Here is a 26,965-nt window from a genome sequence, read left to right as displayed (position 1 = left end):
TCCCTTCCCTCCCCTCCCTCTCCCTACTCCCTCTCCTCATCCACGCTAGTCCCCCTCCCTCCCCTCCTCGCTCTCTCCCCCTCCTCCCCTCCTCCCTCCCCCCTACACGCTCCTCCCCCTCCCTCCCCCCTCTCCCTCTCCCCACTCCCCCTCCTCCTCCACGCTCCTCCTCCTCCCCCCTCCCTCTCCCTACTCCCTCTCCTCATCCACATGGATAGATTTTGTGGATGAGGAGAGGGAGTAGGGAGAGGTGGAGGACCACTCTCCCCCTCCTCCACCTCTCCCTACTCCCTCTCCTCATCCACGCTCCACGAGTTCAGTTGGAACCACACAAAATCCATCCATGCATCCATCCATCCATCCATCCATCTGGAGCCTCTCCCAGCCGACTCATGACGAAGGCAGAGAGGGGAGGGGGGGGATGGAGTCGGGGGGAGGGGGAGAGGTGGGGGGGGGAGCGTGTGGGGGGGAGGGAGTAGGAGGACGACGCGGAGAGGGAGAGGGAGAGGAGGGGAGGGAGGGGGACTAGCATGGATGAGGAGAAGGAGTACAAAGGAGGGGAGTAGGGAGGAGGAGCGTGGAGGAGGAGGGGGAGTGCGGAGGGGGGGAGGGAGGGGGAGGAGCGTGTACGGGGAGGGGGGGAGGGGGAGGAGTGTGTAGGGGGAGGGAGTTGGGGGAGGAGGGGGAGAGGGGGAGCGTGAAGGGGGAGGGAGTACGGGGAGGAGCGTGAAGAGGGGAGGGAGAGGAGCGTAGAGGGGGAGAGGGAGTAGGAAGAGGAGGAAGAGAGGGAGTAGGGAGAGGTGGAGGAGGGGGAGAGAGAGAGGAGGGGAGGGAGGGGGGCTAGCGTGGGTGGGGGGAGGGAGTAGGGAGAGGGGGGGGCGGGGCCCCGCCCCCCCCCCCCCCCCCCCCCCCCCCCCCCCCACCCCCGCTAGCCCCCCTCCCTCCCCTCCTCCTCTCTCTCCCCCCTCCTCCTCTCTCTCCCCCCCTCCTCTCCCTACACGCTCCCTACTTCCTCCCTCCTACTTCCTCCCTCCTACACGCTCCTCCCCCTCTCCCCACCTCTCCCTACTCCCTCTCTCCCTCTATCCTCCTCTCCCTCCCCCCCACACGCTCCTCCCCCTCCCTCCACCCCTTTCCCCCTCCTCCCCCTACTTCCTCCCTCCTACACGCTCCTCCCCCTCCCCCCCTCCTCCACCTCTCCCTACTGCTGTCCTCCTCCACACTCCTCTCCTCCTCCTCTCCCTCTCCTCCTCCTCTCTCCCCCTCCCTCTCCCTCTCCCCCTTCTCCTCTCTCTCTCCCCCCTCACCCTACATGCTCCCTACTTCCTCCCTCCTACTTCCTCCCTCCTACACGCTCCTCCTTCCCCCCCTCCCCCTCCCTCTCCCTCTCCTCCTCCTCTCCCTCTCCTCCTCCTCTCTCCCCCTCCCTCTCCCCCTCCCTCTCTCTCTCCCTCTCCCTCTCCTCCGCCTCTCTCCCCCTCCCCCTCCCCCTCCCTCTCCCTCTCCCTCTCCTACTCCTCTCCCTCTCCTCCTCCTCTCCCTACTCCTTCTCCTCATCCACGCTAGTCCCCCTCCTTTCCCCCCTCCAACGTTGCCCACAACCCAACCCCCATCTCTCCTCATCTTCTCGCTCCTCCATGGAGGAGTAACATGTGTGTCTGTGTCCCATCCTGGACCCACAGTGGAGTTCCACAGTGAATCACACTGGGAGCGGGGGAGGACGACTTCACGGGCCGCCACACAGTGGTGGCCCGTGACAAGGTAAGTTTTAGGTTTAGATTTTATATTTATCATACAAGAAGTTTTTAAATCTCCAAACAGGAGGTGATACATTTTCTGCAAGACTCTCACACGTTTTCCTGTTGTTGTTTTTTTCAGCCCCAACTTCTGATGGCCCCGGGACACAAAACTGAAAGAAGGACGAGAAGAAGAACCCAAAGATGAGACCCAGCTCCAGCAGACAGGTGAAGACGAGGAACCGAGCCCACCAGAGACGACCCTAGAGACGCCAACCAGCCTGCAATGAGACGACAGGACAACTTCATAAGGAGCAAAATGCACTGGTAATTTACATGTGCTTTAGAAAGAATCACCCCACAGATACTACATGTTTACCCAGTATATTTAGTATACTGCATATCGCTGACTGAGAAAATGTAGTTCTGTCAGAATCAATGGAAAAATCAACTTCCATGTATTTCTTTTTCCTATATAGCTGCTTCCTGGACACCAAATGATTTCAACAGGGATGGATCATCTAGGAGAAATAAGCCATTTCGAAGAAAAGATGATGGGAAACATGTCCAGGACCAGTGCATGAGACGTGAGACCACTCAACTAATACAAGGTGAGTCCATGGAGTGAACTGTCTCATTAGATACTTGATGTTAATATGAGCATATGCAGTTCTACGGCTCAAATGTAATTATTTATCTGTGATTTAATGAACCTTCTTGCTGTGTTTTTGCTCTCTTTAGAGCTCTCTCTCCAAGACACCCACTAAAATGTAGGATCAGATCAAGACAAGAAACTGGATAAGGAGCAGCCCCAGCATGTGAACTCAGACTAGGGAAGAGGGGATGCTGCTTATAGTGACACAAAAGGTGAGACGACAAAGAAATCTAATTCTGTTGTGCTTCACTATTTTGTGTATGTTGTGCCCTATAACAAAGGGCATCATCCATCCATTAGCTACACCTTTTGTCCTATATAGAGTTGCAGGGGGCTACAAGTCACCAGTCCACCTCAGAGCAATCACAAAGAGACAGACAACCATTCACACTAACACTTCAGATTTAGTTTAGAATCACCAGTTAACCTTCTATGTATGTGTTTGGATTGCAGGAGGAAGTCGGAGTACAAAGCGAAAACCCCACACAGTCACAGAGAGAACGTGAAGAGGAAGAACCAGACGACCAGCAGGTTGGTACCAATATAAACACAATGAACCTGGTGACAGTGTATTGTTACATACTACTACTGAATGTGAATCTGACACACGTATCTGTGATACTTTTCTTCCAAAATTGTTACTTCAAAATCTAAGAAGACAAAGAAACAGTTCGATCAGCCTCAGGACGATCGACAACAGAAGAAATGTGTCCGAGAACAGGAAGAAGATGACCAAGAGCATCAAACAGAGAAGAAGAAGAAGACGAAGAAGACGAAGAAGAAGAAGAAGACAAAGAAGAAGAAGACGAAGAAGAAGAAGAAGAAGAGAAGCTCCAGATTACTCCAAAGGTAAACTCCTCAAATGAAATGTGTTTACAGATAAAGTCATTTCAGTGGATGTCTTTACTAGATGTAGATGCTGTGAATGACAGCCTCAACGCTACATTTACTTCATCGTTAGACTCTGTTGTTTTTTCTCTCCAATTGTAAATACACCAACCCAAGCTGCTGGGGGACTTCCCACGATGCACTGAGCACCTCCCCTCTCCTCATCTCCTCATCTCCTCTCCATACAGTTAGAAGCTAGATGCTACCATTGTATGTCACTAACTTTGTGTCTGGTCCTCTCTGCAGGTATCTCTAGATGTGGAGTTACGCGTTTAGATCTGCTGTTCATGTTCTCTCCCTCCTCTGTACCCTCATCCCAAATGGAGGTTTTTTTTCAACTTCCCGGCAACGGGAAGTTTTTTTCCTCCATAATGCTACCAAATGTTGATCTGATCAAACAGCAATAAGAGAACCTTAAATAAAAAGTCAAAACAAAAGACATGTATCTGTTTGTTTAGAAGTTTGACATTATAGACCCTTCCTGTAATTTTAGGTTTTAAAGAACCTTATTCTATGATTAGAAATTCATGTTAGTCTGAGAAAAAAAATCTGTTTTCAAGCCACTGGTTTCTCATACACACCTGTGACTTCTTCAAAAACACACTAGATAATGACATAAGCAAATGAAAATAATAAAGCAACTCAAATCACAAATAGAAAATATGAAATAAAATACATCCTAATCAGAGACACATCACCCACGACTACATGTCACCTCCTCAATATGTTGTTTTCACTGAAGTCCAGAGGTTGAACAGGTGCAGCAGCTTCTGACCTGTGTGGACTGAGCTGAAATCAGTTCCAGGGCAACAAAAATCAGATTATTTTAAAGTACTGATAGTTTCCACCTGTTACTCTCTGCTCTGTCTGTTTCATCTTGGATTCTAAACAATCCCATGGACTTTAATAGGTTGCTATGGTAAATACACATGTGCTACTTGATGGTTATGAGCAGGGTGGACATTTTATAAAAGTGGCTGCAAACATTCTGCAGGGTTATTCATTATTGGTGCACAATTCATTCACAACTGAAGCTATTTCTGAGGGATGTTTTTATCCTGTCAGTTTTTGTCTAAAATTAAAGCTTACATTTAGATGATATTTTGATGAGAGGGATTCATCTAATAATTTTGGTCATTCCACCGGGTGGATATTGTGTGTAATTTAAACTAAAATTTCTGCATCAATTGATTGAAAACTGAAACTAGTCATACAAACTGTCATGTTCCTCGAATCACAGGCTGAGGAGGAGGAGTGGCGGCAATTTACCTCTCTTGCTTAAAAATGAACCAGAGACCTAAACCTAGTTACAGTTCATTTGAAAATCTTACTCTCAGTGTCTCTCATCCAGATTTGAAAGCTCAGAAACCAGTTTTATTTGTTGTTGTATATCGTCCTCTTGCTCCTTACTCTGAGTTTTTATCTCAATTCTCAGACTTTTTATCTGATTTAGTGCTCAGCTCAGATAAAGTGATTATTGTGGGTGACTTTAACATTCGTGTTGACGTGGACAGTGACAGCCTTACGACTGCTTTTAATTCAATATTAGACTCAATTGGGTTTTCTCAACATGTAAATAAACCAACTCATAGTTTTAATCCCACCCTTGATCTCGTTCTGACTTATGGCATAGAAATCGACCAGTTAACAGTATTTCCCCAGAACCCTCTTCTTTCTGACCATTTTATGATAACATTTCAATTTACAACAATAGATTGTATCGGAGTTAAGAATAAATATCATGACAGTAGATGTCTGTCTCACAATTCGGTGACTAAATTTAAGGAAATAATACCCTCTCTCAGCCACAACATTCTGACCACTGACAGCAAACCCTCCCTCAGAGGGAGTAGGGAGAGGTGGAGGACCACTCTCCCCCTCCTCCACCTCTCCCTACTCCCTCTCCTCATCCACGCTCCACGAGTTCAGTTGAAACCACACAAAATCCATCCATGCATCCATCCATCCATCCATCCATCCATCTTCTACACTGCTTGATCGGCTGGAATCGGCTGGAGCCTCTCCCAGCTGACTCATGAAGAAGGCAGAGGCAGTGGGGGGGTGGGTGGGGGAGGAGCGTGGATTAGGAGAAGGAGTAGGGAGAGGTGGAGGAAGGGGAGAGTGGGAGGGAGGGGGAGGAGAGTGTGGGGGAAGGGAGTAGGAGGACGACGGGGAGAGGGAGGGGAGGGGAGGGAGGGGGACTAGCGTGGATGAGGAGAGGAAGTAGGGACAGGGAGGGGGGAGTAGGGAGGAGGAGTGTGGAGGAGGAGGGGAGTGAGGGAAGGGGGAGGGAGAGAGGGGGGAGGGAGGGGGAGGAGCGTGTAGGGGGAAGGGAGTCGGGGGAGGAGGGGGAGAGGGAGAGGAGGGGAGGGAGGGGGATTAGCGTGGATGAGGAGAGGGAGTAGGGAGGGAGGGAGTAGGGAGGAGGAGCGTGGAGGAGGAGGGGGAGTGGGGGAGGGGGAAGGGGGAGCAGCGTGGAGGAGGAGAGGGAGTGGGGAGAGGGAGGGGGGAGGAGGAGCGTGTAGGGGGAGGGAGTAGGGGGAGAGAGAGTGGAGGAGAGGGAGGGGGACTAGCGTGGATGAGGAGAGGGAGTAGGGAGAGGTGGAGGAGGGGGACAGTGGTCCTCCACCTCTCCCTACTCCCTCTCCTCATCCACGCTCGCCCCCCTCCCTCCCTTCCTCTCCCTCCCCCCGTCCTCCTCCTCCCCCCCCTCCCGCTCCTCCTCCTCTCCCTACTCCTTCTCCTCATCCACGCTAGTCCCCCTCCCTCCCCTCCTCCTCTCTCTCCCCCTACACGCTCCCTACTTCCTCCCTCTTTCTTCCTCCCTCCTACACGCTCCACCCCCCTCCCCCCTCCCCCCTCTCACTACTCCCTCTCCCCCTCTATGCTCCTCTCCCCTCCCTGTACACACTCCTCCCCCTCCCTCCCCCCTTTCCCCCTCCTCCCCCTACTTCCTCCCTCCTACACGGTCCTCCCCCCTCCCCCCCCCCCCTCCTCCACCTCTCCCTACTGCCTCTCCTCCTCCACGCTCCTCCTCTCCTCCTCCTCTCCCTCTCCTCCTCCTCTCCCTACTCCTTCTCCTCATCAACGCTAGTCCCCCTCCCTCCCCTCCTCCTCTCTCCCCCCCTTCTCCGCTCTCCCCCCCTCCTCTCCCTACATGCTCCCTACTTCCTCCCTCCTACACGCTCCTCCCCCTCCCCCCCCACCTCTCCCTACTCCCTCTCCCCTTCTTTGCTCCTCTCCCTCTCTGTACACTCTCCCCCCTCCCTCCCCCTACCTCCTCCCTCCCACACGCTCCTCCCCCTCCTCCACCTCTCCCTACTGCCTCTCCTCCTCCACGCTCCTCCTCCTTCTCCCTCTCCTCCTCCTCTCCCTCTCCTCCTCCTCTCCCTACTCCTCCTCATCCACGCTAGTCCCCCTCCTTTCCCCCCTCCAACGTTGCCCACAACCCAACCCCCATCTCTCCTCATCTTCTCGCTCCTCCTCATGTTGCTCCTCCTTTCCCCCCTCCAAAGTTGTTCATTTGAATAAATTAAATTGTATATTTTTTTGGCCCAGCGATGGACTGGCGAGCTGTACATGGTAACTCTGCCTTCGCCATGAGTCGGCTGGGAGAGGCTCCAGCCGACTCCAGCCAATCAAGCGGAGTGTAGAGGATGGATGGATGGATGGATGCACGGATGGATGGATGGATTTTGTGTGTTTCCAACTGAACTCTGTCCTTGCCAGTGGGACTCGGGTCAGGGTGCCTTTCAGAGGTGTGGGTGGATCTGGGGGGGATAAACGCCCTCACAGTGAAGCTCCGCTCTGGCTAAAGGTGAGAAGGATGCAGACAGCATGTCATGGAGGAGTAACGTGTGTGTCTGCATCCCATCCTGGACCCACAGTGGAGTTCCACAGTGACAAGGACCAGAGTTCAGGGGAATCACACTGGGAGCGGGAGAGGAAGACTTCAGCCGCACAGTGGTGGCCCGTGACAAGGTAAGTTTTAGGTTTAGATTTTATATTTATCATATAAGAAGTTTTTAAATCTCCAAACAGGAGGTGATACATTTTCTGCAAGATTCTCACACGTTTTCCTGTTGTTGTTTTTTTCAGCCCCAACTTCTGATGGCCCCGGGACGCAAAACTGAAAGAAGGACGAGAAGAAGACCCCAAAGATGAGACCCAGCTCCAGCAGACAGGTGAAGACGAGGAACCGAGCCCACCAGAGACGACCCTAGAGACGCCAACCAGCCTGCAATGAGACGACAGGACAACTTCATAAGGAGCAAAATGCACTGGTAATTTACATGTGCTTTAGAAAGAATCACCCCACAGATACTACATGTTTACCCAGTATATTTAGTATACTGCATATCGCTGACTGAGAAAATGTAGTTCTGTCAGAATCAATGGAAAAATCAATGTGTTTGGATTGCAGGAGGAAGTCGGAGTACAAAGAGAAAACCCCACACAGTCACAGAGAGAAAATGAAGAGGAAGAACCAGACGACCAGCAGGTTGGTACCAATATAAACACAATGAACCTGGTGACAGTGTATTGTTACATACTACTACTGAATGTGAATCTGACACACGTCTGTGATACTTTTCTTCCAAAATTGTTACTTCAAAATCTAAGAAGACAAAGAAACGGTTCGATCAGCCTCAGGACGATCGACAACAGAAGAAATGTGTCCGAGAACAGGAAGATGACCAACAGCATCAAACAGAGAAGAAGAAGAAGACAAAGAACAAGAAGAACAAGAAGAAGAGAAGCTCCAGATTACTCCAAAGGTAAACTCTTCAAATGAAATGTGTTTACAGATAGTCATTTCAGTGGATGTCTTAGAGACATAGATGCTGTGAATGACAGCCTCAACACTACATTTACTTCATTGTTAGACTCTGTTGTTTTTTCTCTCCAACTGTAAATACACCAACCCAAGCTGCTGGGGGACTTCCCACGATGCACTGAGCACCTCCCCTCTCCTCATCTCCTCTCCATACAGTTAGAAGCTAGATGCTACCAATGTTCCCTCTACTTTTTCATGAGTCTGAGCAAACACACAAATTATTTATTATTTATAAAGGCAACCATTTATTGATTACATATAGGCTATTAAATGTTTATTAAAAACTAAAAAGCATTTTAAAAAAACAACTTAGGCATTTATTGAGTCACTAAAATACTGTAGAGTACAGACCACATCAGCATGATTATAAGCATCCTCTGGTAAATTAACAACCAGATACTGATGTCTCTCACCATATGGACTTCAGGAGATGACTGGGGGATGATAAACTGTGACCTACTGGTTGGGTTCTCTCTGTTCTCATGTTTCTTACATGTTTGTCCCCTGACAGCCGGGTCCTAATGTTTTTTGAGCAACACACCATACTATGACGTTTTTACAATGATGGTTCTACTATGAAGCCAGTTTGATATGTTCAGGTGTTCTTTGTGTGAAAACTCAGAGATTTCAGGTATCAGAAGGTGGTTTTCAACTTTCTTTGTTAACTTTCTGCTTCAACTTTAAACTAAATTTCCTTCACTAACCCAGCCCTCTGGACTTCCAGTAAGCTGTGTTCCTATTGGCTGTCCAGGTGGCTGCTTGGTGTTATCAGGAACACCTGAGCAGCTCAGTGTCTTCCTGCTTTATTTAGCTGCAGACAAACATTTCCTCTGCTTCTGTTCACCACTGAGCTGGGTTTGGCTCCCATTGCTTTAGTTTGTTCTTTAGGCGTTGGCTTGCAGCTTCCAGCAGTAAAATCGTCTTTAATGTGTTTCTTGGTGTGTTTTAGGGCTTTGTACTGGATAGTTGTCTTGATAAATGTGGTTCTTTAGCCACAGTTAGCACATGGTGCTAATGTGTGCAGTGATTAGTGGATTTGGTGCAGCTGAGTTGTGTCTTTATCTTGGCTGTAGTGAGTCTTTAGAGGTTTTTGGTCAGACACATTCAGTATTCCTGTTTGTGAACCAGCGTTGGTTGTCCAGAAGGTAAGAGTTCCTGTCCTGATTCTCTGTTCTCAGAGGTTCTCTGGTAGGCTGCAGGAGACTTTAGCGTTTGGGTTGTACTAGTTTGGTTTTTGTATGGTTTCATTTGGACGACTACCTTGCGGTCCCTCCATGTGGTCTAGTGAGGTTTTCTGGAACAATTCTATAAAGCAACCTGCAGCAGAAGAGACTGAGAGTTTTTAGGAAGTTCTGGAGACCAGACTTTAGAGCAGCAGAAACATTTGTCAGCAGTTTGAGCAGGAGAAGGTGAGCTTCAGAGTAGAAATGAGACGGAAACCTTCTTGACCCGTGTGGTGAGGTCCTGTACCAAGAGTTTGAGCAGGTTGTGAAGAATCTGTAGTTCTTTGGTCTGAAAGCACAAGAAGAGTCAACTCATTAAAGGAGAAAACAGGAGATATTGTTGGTTCTTCTGTCGCTCTGCAGTTTCCTTAGACTGAATATCAAGTTTATATTTTAAATGATTTCCCATGTGGGCCCAAGAAGACTTTAATAAACTCCCTCCATCCCCTGGACACAACATATTTTATTACCATGTTAAAAAAAAATTTTTTTTTATAAATGTTTTTGAGTTTTAATCATAGTTTTAGCATAATTTTTTTTCTCTTTGCTTGTTTAGTTTTGTCATCTGTGTAAAAGGTGCTAAACAAATAAAGTTGAATTGACAAACCGAATAATTGACTAACTCATGATTATGACAACAAAAGTATTTTCATTGTGATTTAAGGGTTTATTTCATTTTTAAGGTTGGGGTTAAAATCTGGACAGAAAAAGAAGATTAAAGAAATAAACTACATAACAAAAAGCAATTATATCAAAGGGAAAAAAAATAATACAATAAAACTTTTAAAAAGTTTTATTATTAAAAAGATTTAAGAAATTTAAGATGCAATTTTCTAATTTAACATTTAATTTTTTAATTAAATGTTTTGTCTTTTTAAAGGTTTAATAATCTAATTAAATGTTTTGCATTCTTTAAAATGTTTAATATTCTTCTTGTTTAACTGTATTTTTTAAATGTTTAATTATGGAAAATATTTTGTCTAATTTTTAATATTTGTATTTTAAAAATTTTGTTTAATTTCATAATGACATGTATCTTGTTGAATTATCTAATTCAATATTTTGTCTGTTTAATAGAGTTAAACATTAAATACAATTAAATTATATTAAACAGACAAAATATTGAATTAGATAATTCAACAAGATACATGCCATTATGAAATTAAACATTTTTAAAATACAAATATTAAAAATTACAGATAAAATATTTTCCATAATTAAACATTTAAAAATTACAATTAAACAAGAAGAATATTAAACATTTTAAAAAATGCAAAACAATTAATTAGATTATTAAACCTTTAAAAAGACAAAACATTTAATTAAAAAATTAAATGTTTAATTAGAAAATTACATCTTAAAGACAATAAAACTTCAAATAGGAATTAAACTGAAAATACAGAAAGAAAATTAAACATTAAAAGGTGGCAAAACATTTAAAAAGAAAAACCTTAAAGATTTAATCGAAACATTAAATATTGGGAAAGGAAAAAACTCAAACAAGCCGAAAAAACATTTGAAAAAACAATTAAACATTAAAAAGACAAAACATTTGGAAATCAAATCAGATATTAGAAAAGAATAAAAGGTGAGAAAAGAGCAAAACTAAACATTTAAGAAGAATCAAACTAAAGACAAAACATTTGAAAAGACACCAGTTAAACTTTAGAACATCAAATTAAACAGAAGAGACAATAAAACGATCAAAAAGAGCAAAAACAGATAAAGGTCTGAAAGCATTTTCTAGTCTGAAACGAAAACATCAAGTTGTTTCTTCAAACATTTCCTTTTTCTATGTTCTTGGTTTGATTGTGGACAGATTTACTAAGAACTCATTTCAGAAAACTGCTTTCCAGATAAAGTCTACTAGTAGTTGAAGGCATTTATCAAACTAATGTTACCTTCTGATCTCCACAAACTTTACTGTTCAGTGAAGAGAATCAAAGTTTGTTGAGGATTTCTAAAAAACCCACAGATGAAGGTCTGAGACGAACTCAGATGGATGGTCTAAATGTGAAATCAAGACTCATGGTCACAAGGTTTAAGGCTTCTGTTAACCAGAAAGTTCAAACTAACAGAGAAGTACTGAGAAACTTTTAATACTTCAGTCCTCAGACTGTCTAAAGGTTCAAACTAACAGAGAAGTACTGAGAAACCTTTAAAATTTCAGTCCTCAGACTGTCTAAAGGTTCAAACTAACATAGAAGTACTGAGAAACCTTTAAAATTTCAGTCCTCAGACTGTCTAAAGGTTCAAACTAACAGAGAAGTACTGAGAAACTTTTAAAACGTCAGCCCTCAGACTGTCTAAAGGTTCAAACTAACAGAGAACTACTCAATAGCTTTTAAGATTTCAGCCCTCAGACTGTCTGAAGGTTCAAACTAACAGAGAACTACTCAGGATCTTAGAAGATATCAGTCCTTGGACTGTCTGAAAGTTCAATCTAACAGAGAACTACTGTGGGACTTAGAAAATTTCAGCCCTCAGACTGTGCGAAAGCTCAGGTCCTGAGGACTCGGGAGGTGTGGAGGCTTTGGAAAGTCTTGGAACTGAGGGTTCCACCCTCCAGCACAAAGGCTGAAGTCCCACCTCCTGAGAAAAATGGTCGAGACGAGAACCAAGTTAAAAAAAAAACTCGAAAATGACAAAAAATAGATGATAAATGCACAAAAAAAAGACAAGTTAGTATCTGAGCGAGTAGCTCAGGGGGTAAGAAGACAGACTACCAAGTGGAAGGTCGCAGGTTCAAGACCCACCACCGGCAATTTTCTTTCTTTGTCTTTGTCAGGATTTTGATAAAAATTTAAGAAGGGTCTGGTCTTGAACCAGCGACCTGCAGCTCCACAGGCAAATCCTTAACTCACTGAGCTACAGATCAGACAAGAAGAAATAAATTCGTCGTCCCTTTGACATCGTAGTTGGTGAAGTGACCACATGGGCGGAGCCAAGGCGGAGTCTGGGTGGAGTCAGGGCGGAGAGTAGGTGGGGAGGTGGGTGGCAGCCTCCCCCCTCTACTCCCCCACCTCCCCCCACCGCCCACCACACCTTCCCCCGCCCGACGAGTTCTTCGAGTCTCCACGAGTTCTTCCGAGTCTCCACGGGTTTTCCCGAGTTTCTGGAGTTTCCACCAGGTCGGAGGCAGAACAAGCTGTCATGAAGAGGTGTTGAAGTTGGCCAGGATGGACTGACTTTTTACAGCCACGAGAAGGAATACAACTAGAAGAGCAGGTCTTTAACCACCATCCATAATATCCATGGAGTCGGCTCCAGAGAAATGAAAGAAGGTCAACTTTTATCAACCTCCATCCAGATGTTCAACTTGATATCTTTACTTTGACATTTTTAGCACCACAAACCTTTAGTATCACACTTTTTTATCATTTATTAGGACTTTAATGGAATCCAACAGCAGATTTAGTTTCTCTTGACAAACTTTATTCTTGTCATCATGGGATGGCAGTATTTAAAACTGTTCCTTCTATTTGACCTCATGTTTATTAGTTTTAGTGGAGAAAGTTATTTTAGTTGTTGATTAGTCTCTTAAAAACCAAGTAATAAATTGGATTAGTCAAGAGGTTTAAATTTCTTAAAGCGTCTTGAGACAATTTGACCTGTAATTGGCATTATATAAATAAAATTGAATTAAAACTGTATGCATCTTGTAATGTTGGAGTAATTCAGCCATATATGTTGGAAAACACATTTTCTCTGTCCATTAATCTGTTGATTGTTTTCTCCAGTAATTCATTTCTTGTTTTGGTATATAAAATGTCAAACCCAAATATATTCAGTTTACTGTCATAAAAACCAAATAGATTTACATTAATGATGCAGGAATCAGGCAGTTTTTCACTTTTTATCTTAGTTTAGTCAGAAAGATAGTTGATAATGTGTGAATTGTTGCAGCTTGTGAGCTGTAAAAGGTTTTAATCTTTGGGGCCAAGTGACAAAAAACATTTAGAAACCAACATCAACAAAACCCTCAAAGATTTGAACGTCATTAAAGGGAAATCCAACTTTTGCATGACAATGTCTAATTAAAGGACATTTATTTCCAATGTAAATGTGTGATATTCATCCTCTCGAGCTTTCTCTTCACATTGTCTTCCACCTGGACTGGTTTGGTCGGGAGCATGCGCAACAAACATTTGAGAAACTGCATTTTAACATCAATGAATGACACTGAAGTTTAATCGCTACATAAATGAGACTGAGTCTGAATGTGCTGCTCTGTCATTAACTCCTAAGTTTAGGGAAAGTTCAAACAAAAGAGGACAGTTTAGATAAGACTTGAGAATGAGCTTATTTTGAACAAACATTTCAGACTTTCTGAGCTTCAGCACCTCTAGCAAGATATTTTAACAACAAGCAACTCAAGAGATCCAGAAGTTGGAGAGTGTTAGCTTTAGCTGAGCCAAAGAACATGTGGGACGCTAACCAAGCAAACATTTCAGACTTTTCTCTGTGAATTCAGAGAAATAATTTCCTATTTAATGACAGAGCTACACATCTGAACTCAGTCTCATTAAAACACACTCTAATTCAGTGTCATCCATCCATATTAAAGTGCAGTTACCCAAAATGTTTGCTGCATGAGCTCCAACAAAACCTGTCCAGGTAGAAGGCCACTTTGACAAACAGGAAGTGGAAGATTCCAAGCAGATTTATAGAAGGGGGAACCGGAGTGTACTAAGTGTGGTCAAGTATAGAGGGGTGTTTTGTGGGTTTTTAAGGCTGATAATGATTATTAGTGAGACCAGGCATGGCAACAGCAAATTTTGATTTCAGCTGAAAATGTTTGGTATACAATCTTCGGGGGGGGGGGCGCAGCTGAGAGGTTTTCAGTAAAATAGAGGTGATTTAGAATGAAAAACATGCATAGAATTACAGAAGACTATATTGTAATGAATAAGTTAATTTAATGAAAATTTAACTTACTTTTTCTTCAATGTTGTCTTACTGCATTTAGTCCTACAATTTTTACAGCTCTATAGGTCTTTTAACACTATTTACACTGGAGTTCTACACTGGTCACAGTCACTTCTAATGTCATAGTTTCCTCTATGGAGTCAGCTGTGTCAGTTTTTCGTCATACTTTGAACCATTCTTCACCTTTACCGTCACTTTTCTCTCAAGCCAATTCCATCGGAACTTGTTTTTGACACTTTTATCTATTTCTAGCACCGATGACTCTTGATCTTTCGATAAAACCTCATGATTCCACCGAAAACGATCCCAATAGCTCATAATTCCAACACGAACATGCCGCCATGAATTGTAACAAAAGAATGCATCGAGCAATTTGATTGGTCCAATCGTTGGCAGCTAACCGATTTCGACCAATCGCAAGGCCTTTTACAATGCAGCAGGAGCTAGACTGGTTCTCTTCGTCTGTTACGCTGCGGGAGAAACGCCGAGCGCTTCTCAAAAACCGGGAGCAAGAGTAACAAAAACATACCTCACCCCCCCTAAAATTTTCTCAACGGATTTGGACGATTCACAGAAATGATCAATATGAAAATTAAAACGGCGGATTTCCGCGGAACGGCGGAAAATTGCCATGCCTGTGAGACATTTGGAGTAGATATTCATTTGGAGTAAATGAAAGTATTTAAAATCTTGGAGTTAAACTTACAAGAACACAAACTTTAACAGAAAACTTTATTGATACGTTTTTGTTTTGTTTACAGATGTTAAGTTAAAGGAGTTTTATTCTTGACGTATAACTAATCAAATCACTCCAGAAGACAGCGCGACCACAGGTAGATAAAGGTTCAGAGCCAAAGTAGCACCATTTTTAAATGTATTTATTACCATAAATCAGTAAAAAATAAAATACTGATAATCAGTAAATCAGTCAGCCCACAATTACTACAATTCTACAATGTATGTCTCTTTGCTTTGACTTGTTATTTGTACAATATACGATGTATATGATGGTGTTTTTTCATACCAAAGGCTATACTATGATGTTTTCTAAGAGACATAATGTGCTACTCTGTTTGGTCTGGCCCTGGGCCGCTGCACTCCTCCTCTGTTGTTTTCTGGATTGTACTCAGCTGCATGCCTTCGTCCACCCGGCCTCCGTTGACTCGTCCCGCCTGCCGTCTCTGGAGCTGAAGCTGGACTGAAACAGACCAAAGTACAGTCCAATCACGATGCCAGCTGCCTCTCAAAAGGCTCCTTCATCTGGCAGGTGGTTGCACTTCTTCTGAGGGGAAGCTGAGCTGGCCCAGCAGAACTTTGGAGATGTGTTCCAGTGGTTGGTGGATGTGTGGGGAGATAGAGAGGGACCTTTGAATTGTTCAGAAAGGAAAACAGGAAACCCATTGGTAGCTTTAGTTTAGGGTGCTACTGCGGTGTGTTTTTGGTTTTAAGAGGTGAACAGGAAGAGGTTTTTTTTGTATTGATTATCTTTTACTTTGTTCCTGGATGGAATGCCCATCAATATCAACATGAAGTTCACTTTTAGTTCTGTTTATTTTTATTTTACTAACATCCATTTGCTTTTAACCCCCTCACATGTTGTGTTGTTGTAAACTTACTCTTTCAAATAAATACTCGTCTAACCCTCTGGAAACCAGCATTAGAACTGTTTTGGTGTTGCTCCTCACCTACTTCAGACAGCCGGGACAAAACAACGTTTTGTGGACTAAAGGCTACACTATGACATTTTTAGAGCAACATGCTATACTATGACGTTTGTTGGACGACATGCTATACTATAACGTTTTTAGAATGACATGCTACACTATGACATTTTAGAGTGACGCTATAGTACGTCGTTTGTTGGGTGACACGCTATACTATAGGCTTTTTTAATTGACATATTACTATGACATTATTTTGTTTCAGTTTTTTAGCAACATATAAGAATTTTAACAGTTTTAAAAATTACTATACTTTTACTTGTGCAATGAAATATTATTCTATGGCATTTTTTAGACGACATACTCTGATGTTTTCTTGAATTACATACTATTTTGACAATATACTGCACTATGACATTTTTTGAACCACATATCATACATGACAATTTTAGGCAACATCCTATCATTTTGCGCTTTTTGAACCACATAATATTCTATGTTTTTTGTTTTGTTTTTTTTGCCAACATGCTGTACTATGAACTACAGGCCATACTGTTATTCTTGAGTAAAGCATACTATACTTTGACATTTTCTGAACTACATCCTATACTATGGCGTTATACACAGAGTGCTTTGGTTACATGTTGATTTATAATCTAGATTTTTTTTTTCTGTTTTGTTTTTTAACGGGATTACCACAGATCTGACTGTGAACACCATCGACACCCACCTCAGGGAGACGCTGCCTAAGATCTCAAGGCTGCTTGGTCGTGGTCTTTCTGGCACGTACTCTTCCAAGATGAGCCGGGAAGTTTAACACTGATGGAATGACACCAGGTCTAACCCGACAAACTTCCAATTCCTCCTCAACCCATAGTCTCTGGGAAACCTACATGGAGTAAGAAAAGTAGACAGAGAAGTAAGTAAGTCTGTACACAACATATTAAAAAGAAATCATGCTAATAAATTAAGTACAAATAACCGAATTCGCCAATATACTGGAGACCAGAGCTATTTAATTTGATAAGTATAACCTTGTTTAGTAACATTTCAATTATTTGAGAGCAGTCCTAAAGAACTGCCTGTAATCCCAATAATAAAATGGGTTTGGAGGAAGAACATAGATGGTAATCTGGATATACATGAGTTAGGCTTTATAACTACTATTGGTAGTATTGGTGGTAGTAATAGGAATGTGACTACTACTAGTAGTAGTGGTAGTACAGTAAATACTGCTGCTGATACTGGCACTGCTACTACAACTTGTAATACTATTACAAATGCTGATACTACTTCTACGACTCTAACAGCTGTTTATACTACTGCTGCTGCTTGTACTTTTAGTATTACTACTACTGCTTACTATACTACAGCTACTATTAATCGTCTGGTATTTGGTTGTCAAGCTGCTAGCTCGCCTTAGCGTTTTGCTAGTGGCTAACCAGTTAGCTCTCATAGACTGGAAGCTCTCAACAAGCTTTCATAATGAAAAAAAGAGCCAAAAACTATTCTTACCTATGAAAAGTCATTCCAAGTTTCCTTGTCTCAATCGTACGACGCAGTGTGTAATTGTATGCAGCACAGTGAGACGGCATACTTGTTTCCGTTTTCACGCTGTCTACATCAACGGAATGCACTGAAACCTTGCCCCCACTAGCTTAGCCTCACCGTAGCACGCAGCTCAAAAAGGCGTGTCCTATCTACTCATTCACATCTATGAGAACAAAGGTGGCTGCACATAAGGACGCCTGACGTTGATTAGCTGCGTAAATACCATTATATACAGTCTATGGTAAATATGTATGTGAATCGCATCATTGGCTGCAGCAGCCAGTCACCGGTCACTCACTGACTCACACTGAAAAATAGCACAGAATGAATTGTTACGTGTTTATTTTATTTACAATTTAGGTTGGATTTTTTTTTTTTTTTTGTGCGCAGCGCAGATTTTCTGTGCGCGGAGACCGTGTCAGCAGTGCGCAATTGCGCACTCGCGCAGCTTTGAGGGAACAGTGGATGCTACCATTGTATGTCACTAACTTTGTGTCTGGTCCTCTCTGCAGGTATCTCTAGATGTGGCGCTACACGTTTAGATCTGCTGTTCATGTTCTCTCCCTCCTCTGTACCCTCATCCCAAATGGAGTTTTTTTTTTCAACTTCGCGGCACGTTTTTTCCTCCATAATGCTACCAAATGTTGATCTGATCAAACAGCAATAAGAGAGCCTTAAATAAAAAATCAAAAGACAGGTATCTGTTTGTTTAGAAGTTTGACATTATAGACCCTTCCTGTAATTTTAGGTTTTAAAGAACCTTATTCTATGATTAGAAATTCATGTTAGTCTAAGAAAAAAATCTGTTTTCAAACCACTGGTTTCTCATACACAACTGTGACTTCTTCAAAAACACACTGGATAATGACATAAGAAAATGAAAATAATAAAGCAACTCAAATCACAAATAGGAAATATGAAATAAAATACATCCTAATCAGAGACACATCACCCACGACTACATGTCTCCTCCTCAATATGTTGTTTTCACTGAAGTCCAGAGGTTGAACAGGTGCAGCAGCTTCTGACCTGTGTGGACTGAGCTGAAATCAGTTCCAGGGCAACAAAAATCAGATTATTTTAAAGTACTGATGGTTTCCACCTGTTACTCTCTGCTCTGTTTCATCTTGGATTCTAAACAATCCCATGGACTTTAATAGGTTGCTATGGTAAATACACATGTGCTACTTGATGGTTATGAGCAGGGTGGACATTTTATAAAAGTGGCTGCAAACATTCTGCAGGGTTATTCATTATTGGTGCACAATTCATTCACAACTGAAGCTATTTCTGAGGGATGTTTTTATCCTGTTAGTTTTTGTCTAAAATTAAAGCTTACATTTAGATGATATTTTGATGAGAGGGATTCATCTAATAATTTTGGTCATTCCACCGGGTGAATATTGTGTGTAATTTAAACTAAAATTTCTGCATCAGTTGATTGAAAACTAAAACTAATCATACTGACTGTCATGTTCCTCGAATCACAGGCTGAGGAGGAGGAGTGGCGGCAATTTACCTCTCTAGCTTAAAAATGAACCAGAGACCTAAACCTAGTTACAGTTCATTTGAAAATCTTACTCTCAGTCTCTCTCATCCAGATTTGAAAGCTCAGAAACCAGTTTTATTTGTTGTTGTATATCGTCCTCTTGCTCCTTACTCTGAGTTTTTATCTCAATTCTCAGACTTTTTATCTGATTTAGTGCTCAGCTCAGATAAAGTGATTATTGTGGGTGACTTTAACATTCGTGTTGACGTGGACAGTGACAGCCTTACGACTGCTTTTAATTCAATATTAGACTCAATTGGGTTTTCTCAACATGTAAATAAACCAACTCATAGTTTTAATCCCACCCTTGATCTCGTTCTGACTTATGGCATAGAAATCGACCAGTTAACAGTATTTCCCCAGAACCCTCTTCTTTCTGACCATTTTATGATAACATTTCAATTTACAACAATAGATTGTATCGGAGTTAAGAATAAATATCATGACAGTAGATGTCTGACAATTCAGTGACTAAATTTAAGGAAATAATACCCTCTCTATTTAGTCCAGCACCACTTACTGATATAATGGAAGGGAAATATTATAATTTTACCCCCACAGAAGTGGATTATATTGTTAATAATGCTGCAGCCTCACTGCGTACAACACTTGATAGTGTTGCACCTGTAAAAAAGAAAGTTCTATCTCAGAGAGGACCTGTTCCTTGGTATAACTCCCAGCTGCGGACTTTAAAGCAGGCGTCCCGAAAGCTGGAAAGGAAGTGGTACTCCACTAATTTAGAGGAAGTTTATGTAGCTTGGAAAAATAGTCTAGTAATTTATATATATATATAAAAAAAGCTCCTCGTAATGCCAGGACAACATATCATTCATCTTTAATAGAGGAAAACAAGAACAACCCCAGGTTTCTCTTCAACACTGTAGCCAGGCTGACAAAGAGTCAGAGCTCTGTTGAACCTTGTATTCCTTTAGCTTTGAGCAGTAACGACTTCATGAGCTTCTTTACAAATAAAATTATTACGATTAGAGAAAAAATTACTCTGGCCCTTCCTGCAAATGACACAGATGTATCATTGAGTACAGATACTTTAGAATTGGCTGTAAGACCAGATGGATATTTAGAATTTTTCACCCCCATACATCTCTCTGAACTCATTTCAATAGTTTCTACATCAAAACCATCAACATGTCTTTTAGATCCTATCTCAACTAGACTGTTCAAGGAGGCTTTACCTTTAATTAATTCCTCAATGTTAGATCTGATTAATCTCTCTCTAGTAACAGGTTATGTACCACAGGCTTTTAAGGTTGCTGGAATCAAACCTTTACTTAAAAAGCCCACTCTAGATCCAGATGTTTTAGAATGGGAGGCAGAACCTTCAGTTATCAGGCGCCTCTCCTGTGGAACCAGCTCCCAGTTTGGGTTCGGGAGGTAGACACCCTCTCTATTTTTAAGACCAGGCTTAAAACCTTCCTTTTCGACAAAGCTTATAGTTAGGGCTGAGTGGGGGAACCTGAGGGGGTGAGCTGGAGTCTTCATTTGCCCAACTGACTTCCCCTCTCGACGTCCCTTTAGTTTTCCCCTAGTTCTGCTGCTATAGGCCTAGGCTGCTGGGGAACCTCTCTGGATGCACTGAGCCCTTCTCTAACTACCTATGTATTTACTATATATACCATTATTGCATTACACTCGCTCTGTTTCTCCCTGTGTCCTTTCTCCGAGTATCCCTGGTCCCAGAGCTGGATGCTTCAGATACTTGATTTGCTCATCTACATATTTTTGAATTTACCACCAGCTATATATGTAGTATATATATATATTTTTTAAACATATATTTATTGTTTTTCTTTTATACAAAAACATCAACACTGAACATGGCAGAGATAAAGTAATAATAATATAATGGTACAAAAAAAAATCCCAAAAAAACAAAACAAGAAAAAAAAAAAGAGGGGATATTTAAATAAATGGAATAAGATGAAAATAAATAAATGAACCTCAGTAATGGATCACCAACTTATTTTGCTAAGTGTAACAGATGGAGACATCTAATACATTACATAATAATATAAAACATAGATATAAAGTAAAATAAAAATAAACTTGTGCAAGTACATCTCCATAGTCAATGAAATCAACTGGCTAGTTAGCTCAGTCATTCACCACCCCTCCAATGTCACCAATCTTTATTAATTCTAGAAACATCCTCCAAATGATATAGAATTCCGAAGCTCTCTTTTTAACCATATATGTCAGTTTCTCAAGGGCCAAACTTGAGGTTAAGTTAGTTAACCAGAAGTCAAAAGAGGGGCAAGCAACATTCTTCCAACATAAAGCTATTGACCGTTTGGCCTGTAGTATGCAAAGGTCAACCATTATTCTCTCCTTAGCAGACAATGAGCAGTTGTCAGGATAAATGCCTAATATACATAACTTAGGACATGAGGGTATCGGACAAGATGTGATCTGAGAAATATATTTTAACACAGAGCTCCAGAATTTTTGAATCTTATCACATTTCCACATACAGTGATATAATGACCCTTGATGGTCGTTACATTTATAACACAAGTCAGGTATATTGGGATCAAATTTATTTAATTGTACAAGGGAGATATAGGCTCGCATTACCCAGTTAAATTGTACTAATCTTAACCTGGTGTTGATGGTTTGAGTATGTGTTTTTAAACATATTTTACTCCACTCATTAGTTGAGATGTCTACTCCTAAATCTTGTGTCCACTCATGTCTCTTACTGTCAGAGTTATCCTTTTGGTTGTAAACCAACAAGTTATAAAACTGTGAAACCAGTTTTTTCCCAAAACAATCTTTTGTAACATGTAACTCTAATGTGGATAATGGAGGTTGCTGCACTGAGTTCTTTAACTGTGATAGAATAAAGCTTCTTAGTTGTAAAAATTTAAAGAAGTGTTTCTGCGGAACATCAAACTTTGTCTTTAATTCATTAAATGACATTAGAGTGTTGTCCTTGTATACATCTTGAAGCTTTACTATACCCTTGTTCAACCATATTTTAAAGCCCATGTCATTTTTTGCCGGGGTAAAAAAAAATCATTTCCCCAGATTGGGGAAAAACTGGACAACCCTGAGAAGTCGCCCAAAAGTTTTTGTACTACATGCCAGACAACAATGGTATTCTTTACAAAAGGATTAGTGGTTTTTTCTTTTAATTTCTTTAAGGGAGCTGAATATAAAAAGCTGTCCAGTGCCAAACCCTTTGAGGACAATTTTTCAATTTCTAGCCAGGGCAAAAGAGCATCTTTGGAAAACCAAAACATTGTGGCTCTCAACTGGGCAGCCCAGTAATACCATTCTAGGTTCGGTAGTTGTAGCCCTCCCCTGTCATATGGTAAATACAAGAGAGAGAGTCTAAGCCGTGGTTTCCTATTGTTCCAGATGAAATTAGAGAGAAGCTTCCTGATCTTAGAGAAAAATGGAGGTGGAGGGGCTAGTGGAATGGACTGAAAAACAAATAGAAATTTTGGTAATATAGTCATCTTTATAGTGTTTATTCTTCCTAGTAGAGACAGAGGCAATGTGGTCCATCTAGTGATCTCTTCAGAGAGTTCTACAAGCATGGGCTCATAGTTGGCTGAGCTGAGATTACGTAACTTTGGGGTAATTCTGATGCCCAAGTACTTAAATCCCTCTGTGGCATTTACAAATGGATGGGACACTAATGGATTCTTCCTCTCGTTTCCATTTAGAAACATGATGGAGGATTTTTCTTTATTTACTTTGAAACCCGAGAAGTTACCAAATTGATTAATTAACTCCAAGAGGTATGGTATTGATTCTGCAAGATGAGATAAAAACACAATAGTATTGTCAGCATACAACGCTGTATTGTGTTCAATGTCCCCAGTTTTAATACCATGTATTAAAGGGTGTGTTCTAATTCCTATTGCCAAAGGTTCCATTGCTATTACAAAAAGTAGAGGAGAAATTGGTGATCCTTGTCTTGTGCCTCGCGATAGCTCAAAAGGCTGAGAGACAAGTTTATTAGTAGATACGATAGCTGTAGAATCGGCAAGTAAAATTTTAATCCACCTCCTGAAATAATCTCCAAATCCAAAACGTTTGAGCACCTCGAGAAGATAGGCCCATTCGACTCGGTCGAACGCCTTCTCTGCGTCGAGGGATAAAATTGCAGTATCGGGAGAATCTTCGCAAGCATGAATTAAATTGAGAACTCTTCTTACGTTGTGGAACCCCTGACGATTTGGCACAAATCCATTTTGGTCACCATGTATAATGGCTGGTAGAACCTTCTCAAGTCTCATAGCTAGTACTTTAGCTATAATCTTTGCATCTGTGTTCATAAGTGATATAGGTCTATAAGAACCACGTTCAGTTGGTACTTTACCTGGTTTTAGAATTAGAGTGATCATGGCATTACGTAATGAAGCAGGGAGGCAGTTCATTTTAAAGGATGCCAAATAAACCTCAAATAAAGGGGATACCAATTTCTCTTTGAATAGTTTATAAATATCTATCGGAAGCCCATCTGGACCCGAGGCCTTACTGCCTTTCATGTTTGTTATGGCTTGGGAGATATCCTCCAAACTTAATTCCTTCTCTAATTCAGTTTTGCATTCTTCAGAAATATGGGGAATATCTATTTTATCAAGAAAACTGTTTTGATTTGACAAGTCTAGGGGGCAGTCAGAGTTATAAAGAGTTTTATAATATGAAACAAACGTATTATTAATTTCTGTGGGATCTGTGGATAATTCTCCTTGTTCGTTCCTAATTGCGTTAATGGCTCTATCAGATTCAAGCTTTTTTATTTGCCAGGCTAGCAATTTACCTGGTTTTTCACCCTGGTCATAAAAAGACTGTTTCAATCTTATTAGGCTATCCTCAGCTTTAAGTAAAGAGAGCTCCTCATACTCTGCTTTAAGTGTAAGTAGTTCTTGTTTTGTTTGTGCTGAATCATCTATGATGGCCACCCTCTCTAATTCTCTAATCTTGGAGTCTAATTCCTTCATTTTCTGTTTGAACTTATTAGATTTAGAGCTAGTGAAGCTAATCATTTGTCCTCTAATGTAAGCTTTAAAAGCTTCCCATCTGATGGATGCAGATGTTTGATCAGTATTAACAGAGAAATAGACATCAATGTGCTCACCTATAAATTTTATGAAATCGGAATTTTGTAACCATTTGGGATGTAAGCGCCAATTAGTAGAGAATTTGTTTAATTGATTATCTTTATAAAATAGGGAGACTGGAGCATGATCCGACACAACAACACTATCATATTTACAATTATTTATATTAGATAGTAAAGAGGATGAAATTAAGAAATAATCTATTTGGGAGTGAGTTTTAAATGATGCTGAGTAGCAAGAGTACTCTCTTTTGTTGGGGTTTTGAGTCCTCCATGGGTCACAGAGATTCAGGTCTGATATATATTGTTGAATTTTCTTTCTTGTTTGAGAATGTGAAGTGTCTATTCCTGATGAGCGATCAAGCTTCGGGTCCAGAGTACAATTTAAGTCGCCCGCTAATATTATTTTACCAGGGATATTTGCCATCATCAAAAACAAGTTCTCAAAGAATGATGGATTATCATCGTTGGGGCCATAAACATTAACTAAGTTAATTTTTTCACTTAATAGAGTTCCTTGCACCACTAAGAATCTACCAGCTTTATCATAAATAGTATTATTGACTTGGAAAGGCACCGAACTGTGTATCAACACCATAACCCCTCTCGAGCGGGAGGGAAAACAGGACGCCAACACTTTGCCTGGCCATCTTCTTCGTACCTTTATCACGTCGTCTCTGATTAAATGTGTCTCTTGTATAAAAGCTATCATTGAATTGAGTTGCTTAAGCCTGGTGATAACCTGCTTAAGCTTCACCAGTTTTACCATGCCTCTGATATTCCAGGAAGTGAATTTAAAACTGTTATTTGACGTCATCCCACTTTAATAATATACCGGATTTTGTAATGTTTTGGAAATGTACCAGCACAAAGCAACATTTTGTGAGGAGTATAGAGTAACAAACATAAAACTTAAAATCTGCCATTGAAAACTCCCCTTAGCTGTCAACCTGAACAAAACTTCGTCCCCCCCTCCCCTCCCCCTGAACTCTGGGTGCAGACCATTGCAAGTACTGATCCAATGTAAACAAGGGAGCAGTTAAACCAAACCAAGCATTCATTGTATTATAACTTTCAGAAGAAAAAGAGAATAAAACGTTCGTTTGATAGTGTCTCCTGGCGAGGAGCAAAATAGAGAGAGAACATTCCGCATGAACAGGCATTTATGAAACGTAAATGTCGTTGCTAAACTGAATGTAAGTCAGACACTTCTGGAGAAAACAAAGCAATAATAATCCAGTTTAGGTCAAAGACAAGTTTCAAACGATGAAATCGTTTGTAAATCTATATATGGATAACAAACTACCTGCTGCGGGTGAATAAACAGGATTCAGCAGTTCTTCAGTTGTTCTGTGTGTCCCGTTTGTTCTGTAAGCCGTGAATAAATTTCTCGGCCTCCGCAGGACTGTCAAACTCCCGTGTTTGTCCATCAGACGACACTCGGAGCCTGGCAGGGTAAACCATCCCATAGCGAACATTCAACGCTCTCAGCTGCTGTTTCACCCCGTCAAAACGCCTCCTTCGTCGTTGGAGCTCGGTCGATAGATCCGGGAAGAACATTACTTCTTGATCGCCACACATAACCTTGCCTTTAGCTCGAGCAGCTCTCATCACACGGAGTTTATCTTGGAAGTTTAAAAACTTCACAATGAGGACTCTCGGTCTTACGGGTCGATTGGGCTGAGACTGACCGGGTAATCTGTGCGCTCTTTCGATGAGAAGCGGTGTCTGGAATGTTGCAGGACCCAATGCTTCGGGTAGCCACCTCTCCAAAAAAGCAACTGCATTTGTTCCTTCCGTCTTCTCCGGCACATTAACTAGTCGTAGGTTGGACTGTCGAGAGCGATTTTCAAGGTCGTCTAGTTTGTTCGAGAGGAGAGTCACTTGTTTAGCTAGCGCATCAGACTTCTCTTTCTCTGAGTTAACTGTGTCCTCTACGTTGCTAATGCGCATCTCTGCTTCATCCATGCGCTCCGAGAAGTCTTGCACATCCTTCTTAACATCATGAATAGCTTTCAGCACCATATCAATCTTCGTGGCGAAGTCATTTCTCATCACATCAAGTTTCTGAATAACATCCATGTTTGAAGTCATTCCCGCATCCACGTCCACTGTTCGAAGCATGGGGTTAGCATCGTCTGTTGAACTAGCTAGGCTGTTAGCATCTGAGCCGCCGCCGTCTTCTTCAATTGAAGAAAAGTTTGATTTATTCTTGTTCTTTCTCAACGGCATATCATTGTAGTGTATTAACAAACCACCCGCAACTTCTGGTATCGCTGTTCATGAGGTTATAGGATTATTTACAGGAATAAACTCCAGAGTCGCCAGGAGCTCACCAAAAACCGTGTGCTCAGTTCAGCGCCATAGCCACGCCCCCCTGTAGTATATTTAATGCTAGAGCCGTACACCATAGCAGTAAACTATAATCAGTTTCCATGTTAGTTGTACTTTGCATGTATCATCTGTCTTATCATGCATGTATCAAATTGAGTGTTTTATGCCTCCCCACCTCTCTATCTCTATCCCTCTACCTCCACCTCTATCCCTTCAGCCCCGATACCTGATGCCAAAAGCCCTGCCAGATGTGAGGATGATGCCGGTGTTACAGATGTAGTGGAGGTCGAGTGTGGAGGAGAAGCAGAGCTCTGAAGTGAGGGCGAGAAGCCAGCAGCTCTTTTGCTGTGAGTTTGGTCTTCTGCTTTCCTCTTGACTCCAGTCCTTTGTGCTTCAGCCGCAGACCTGATCATAGCCCATAATTTTGTGTGGTCCACGGCTACGATGACTGTGCAGGGAGAAGTGGAGGAGGACGATGTTGAAGAAGTTACAGTAGGCTGTCGGACCTCA

At 41.9% G+C, this 26,965-nt stretch overlaps 1 protein-coding gene and 1 long non-coding RNA gene across 4 annotated transcripts; one reads left to right on the top strand and one right to left on the bottom strand.

Annotated features, from left to right (window-relative positions):
* The first annotated feature begins 1,389 nt into the window (after window positions 1–1,389).
* Window positions 1,390–3,988, top strand: LOC129350794 (uncharacterized). Of its 3 annotated transcripts, XM_055018350.1 has the most exons (7): window positions 1,479–1,761; window positions 1,879–2,063; window positions 2,216–2,347; window positions 2,478–2,603; window positions 2,845–2,922; window positions 3,047–3,240; window positions 3,526–3,982. In XM_055018350.1, the coding sequence occupies exons 4-7, from the start codon at window positions 2,580–2,582 to the stop codon at window positions 3,533–3,535; spliced, it is 306 nt and encodes a 101-aa protein (XP_054874325.1). In that variant the 5' UTR covers window positions 1,479–1,761; window positions 1,879–2,063; window positions 2,216–2,347; window positions 2,478–2,579; the 3' UTR covers window positions 3,536–3,982. The 3 variants fall into 3 exon arrangements, with proteins under 3 accessions (XP_054874326.1, XP_054874325.1, XP_054874324.1); XM_055018351.1 differs by having other exon boundaries at window positions 1,390–2,063; window positions 3,050–3,240; window positions 3,526–3,988; XM_055018349.1 differs by having other exon boundaries at window positions 1,479–2,063.
* Window positions 3,989–14,988: 11,000 nt separating this feature from the next.
* Window positions 14,989–17,184, bottom strand: LOC129350795 (uncharacterized). The gene is made up of 2 exons (XR_008604312.1): window positions 16,660–17,184; window positions 14,989–15,633 (listed from the first exon to the last, which is right to left on the bottom strand). It is a non-coding gene; the product is annotated as an uncharacterized LOC129350795 (long non-coding RNA).
* Window positions 17,185–26,965: the final 9,781 nt, after the last annotated feature.

This window comes from Amphiprion ocellaris, chromosome 16 (assembly GCF_022539595.1).
Source record: "Amphiprion ocellaris isolate individual 3 ecotype Okinawa chromosome 16, ASM2253959v1, whole genome shotgun sequence".
NCBI lineage: Eukaryota > Metazoa > Chordata > Actinopteri > Pomacentridae > Amphiprion > Amphiprion ocellaris.
The sequence above is the reverse complement of the archived record's forward strand: the minus strand, read 5'-3'. Positions and strand labels throughout refer to the sequence as shown.

Bases quoted from the DNA above. Each gene is read 5' to 3' on its own strand.
- LOC129350794 (XM_055018350.1), top strand. From the start codon at position 2,580: ATGCTGCTTATAGTGACACAAAAG. The intron at 2,604-2,844 runs GTGAGACGACAA...TTTGGATTGCAG, and splicing joins TGCTTATAGTGACACAAAAG to GAGGAAGTCGGAGTACAAAG. The intron at 2,923-3,046 runs GTTGGTACCAAT...TCAAAATCTAAG, and splicing joins AAGAACCAGACGACCAGCAG to AAGACAAAGAAACAGTTCGA.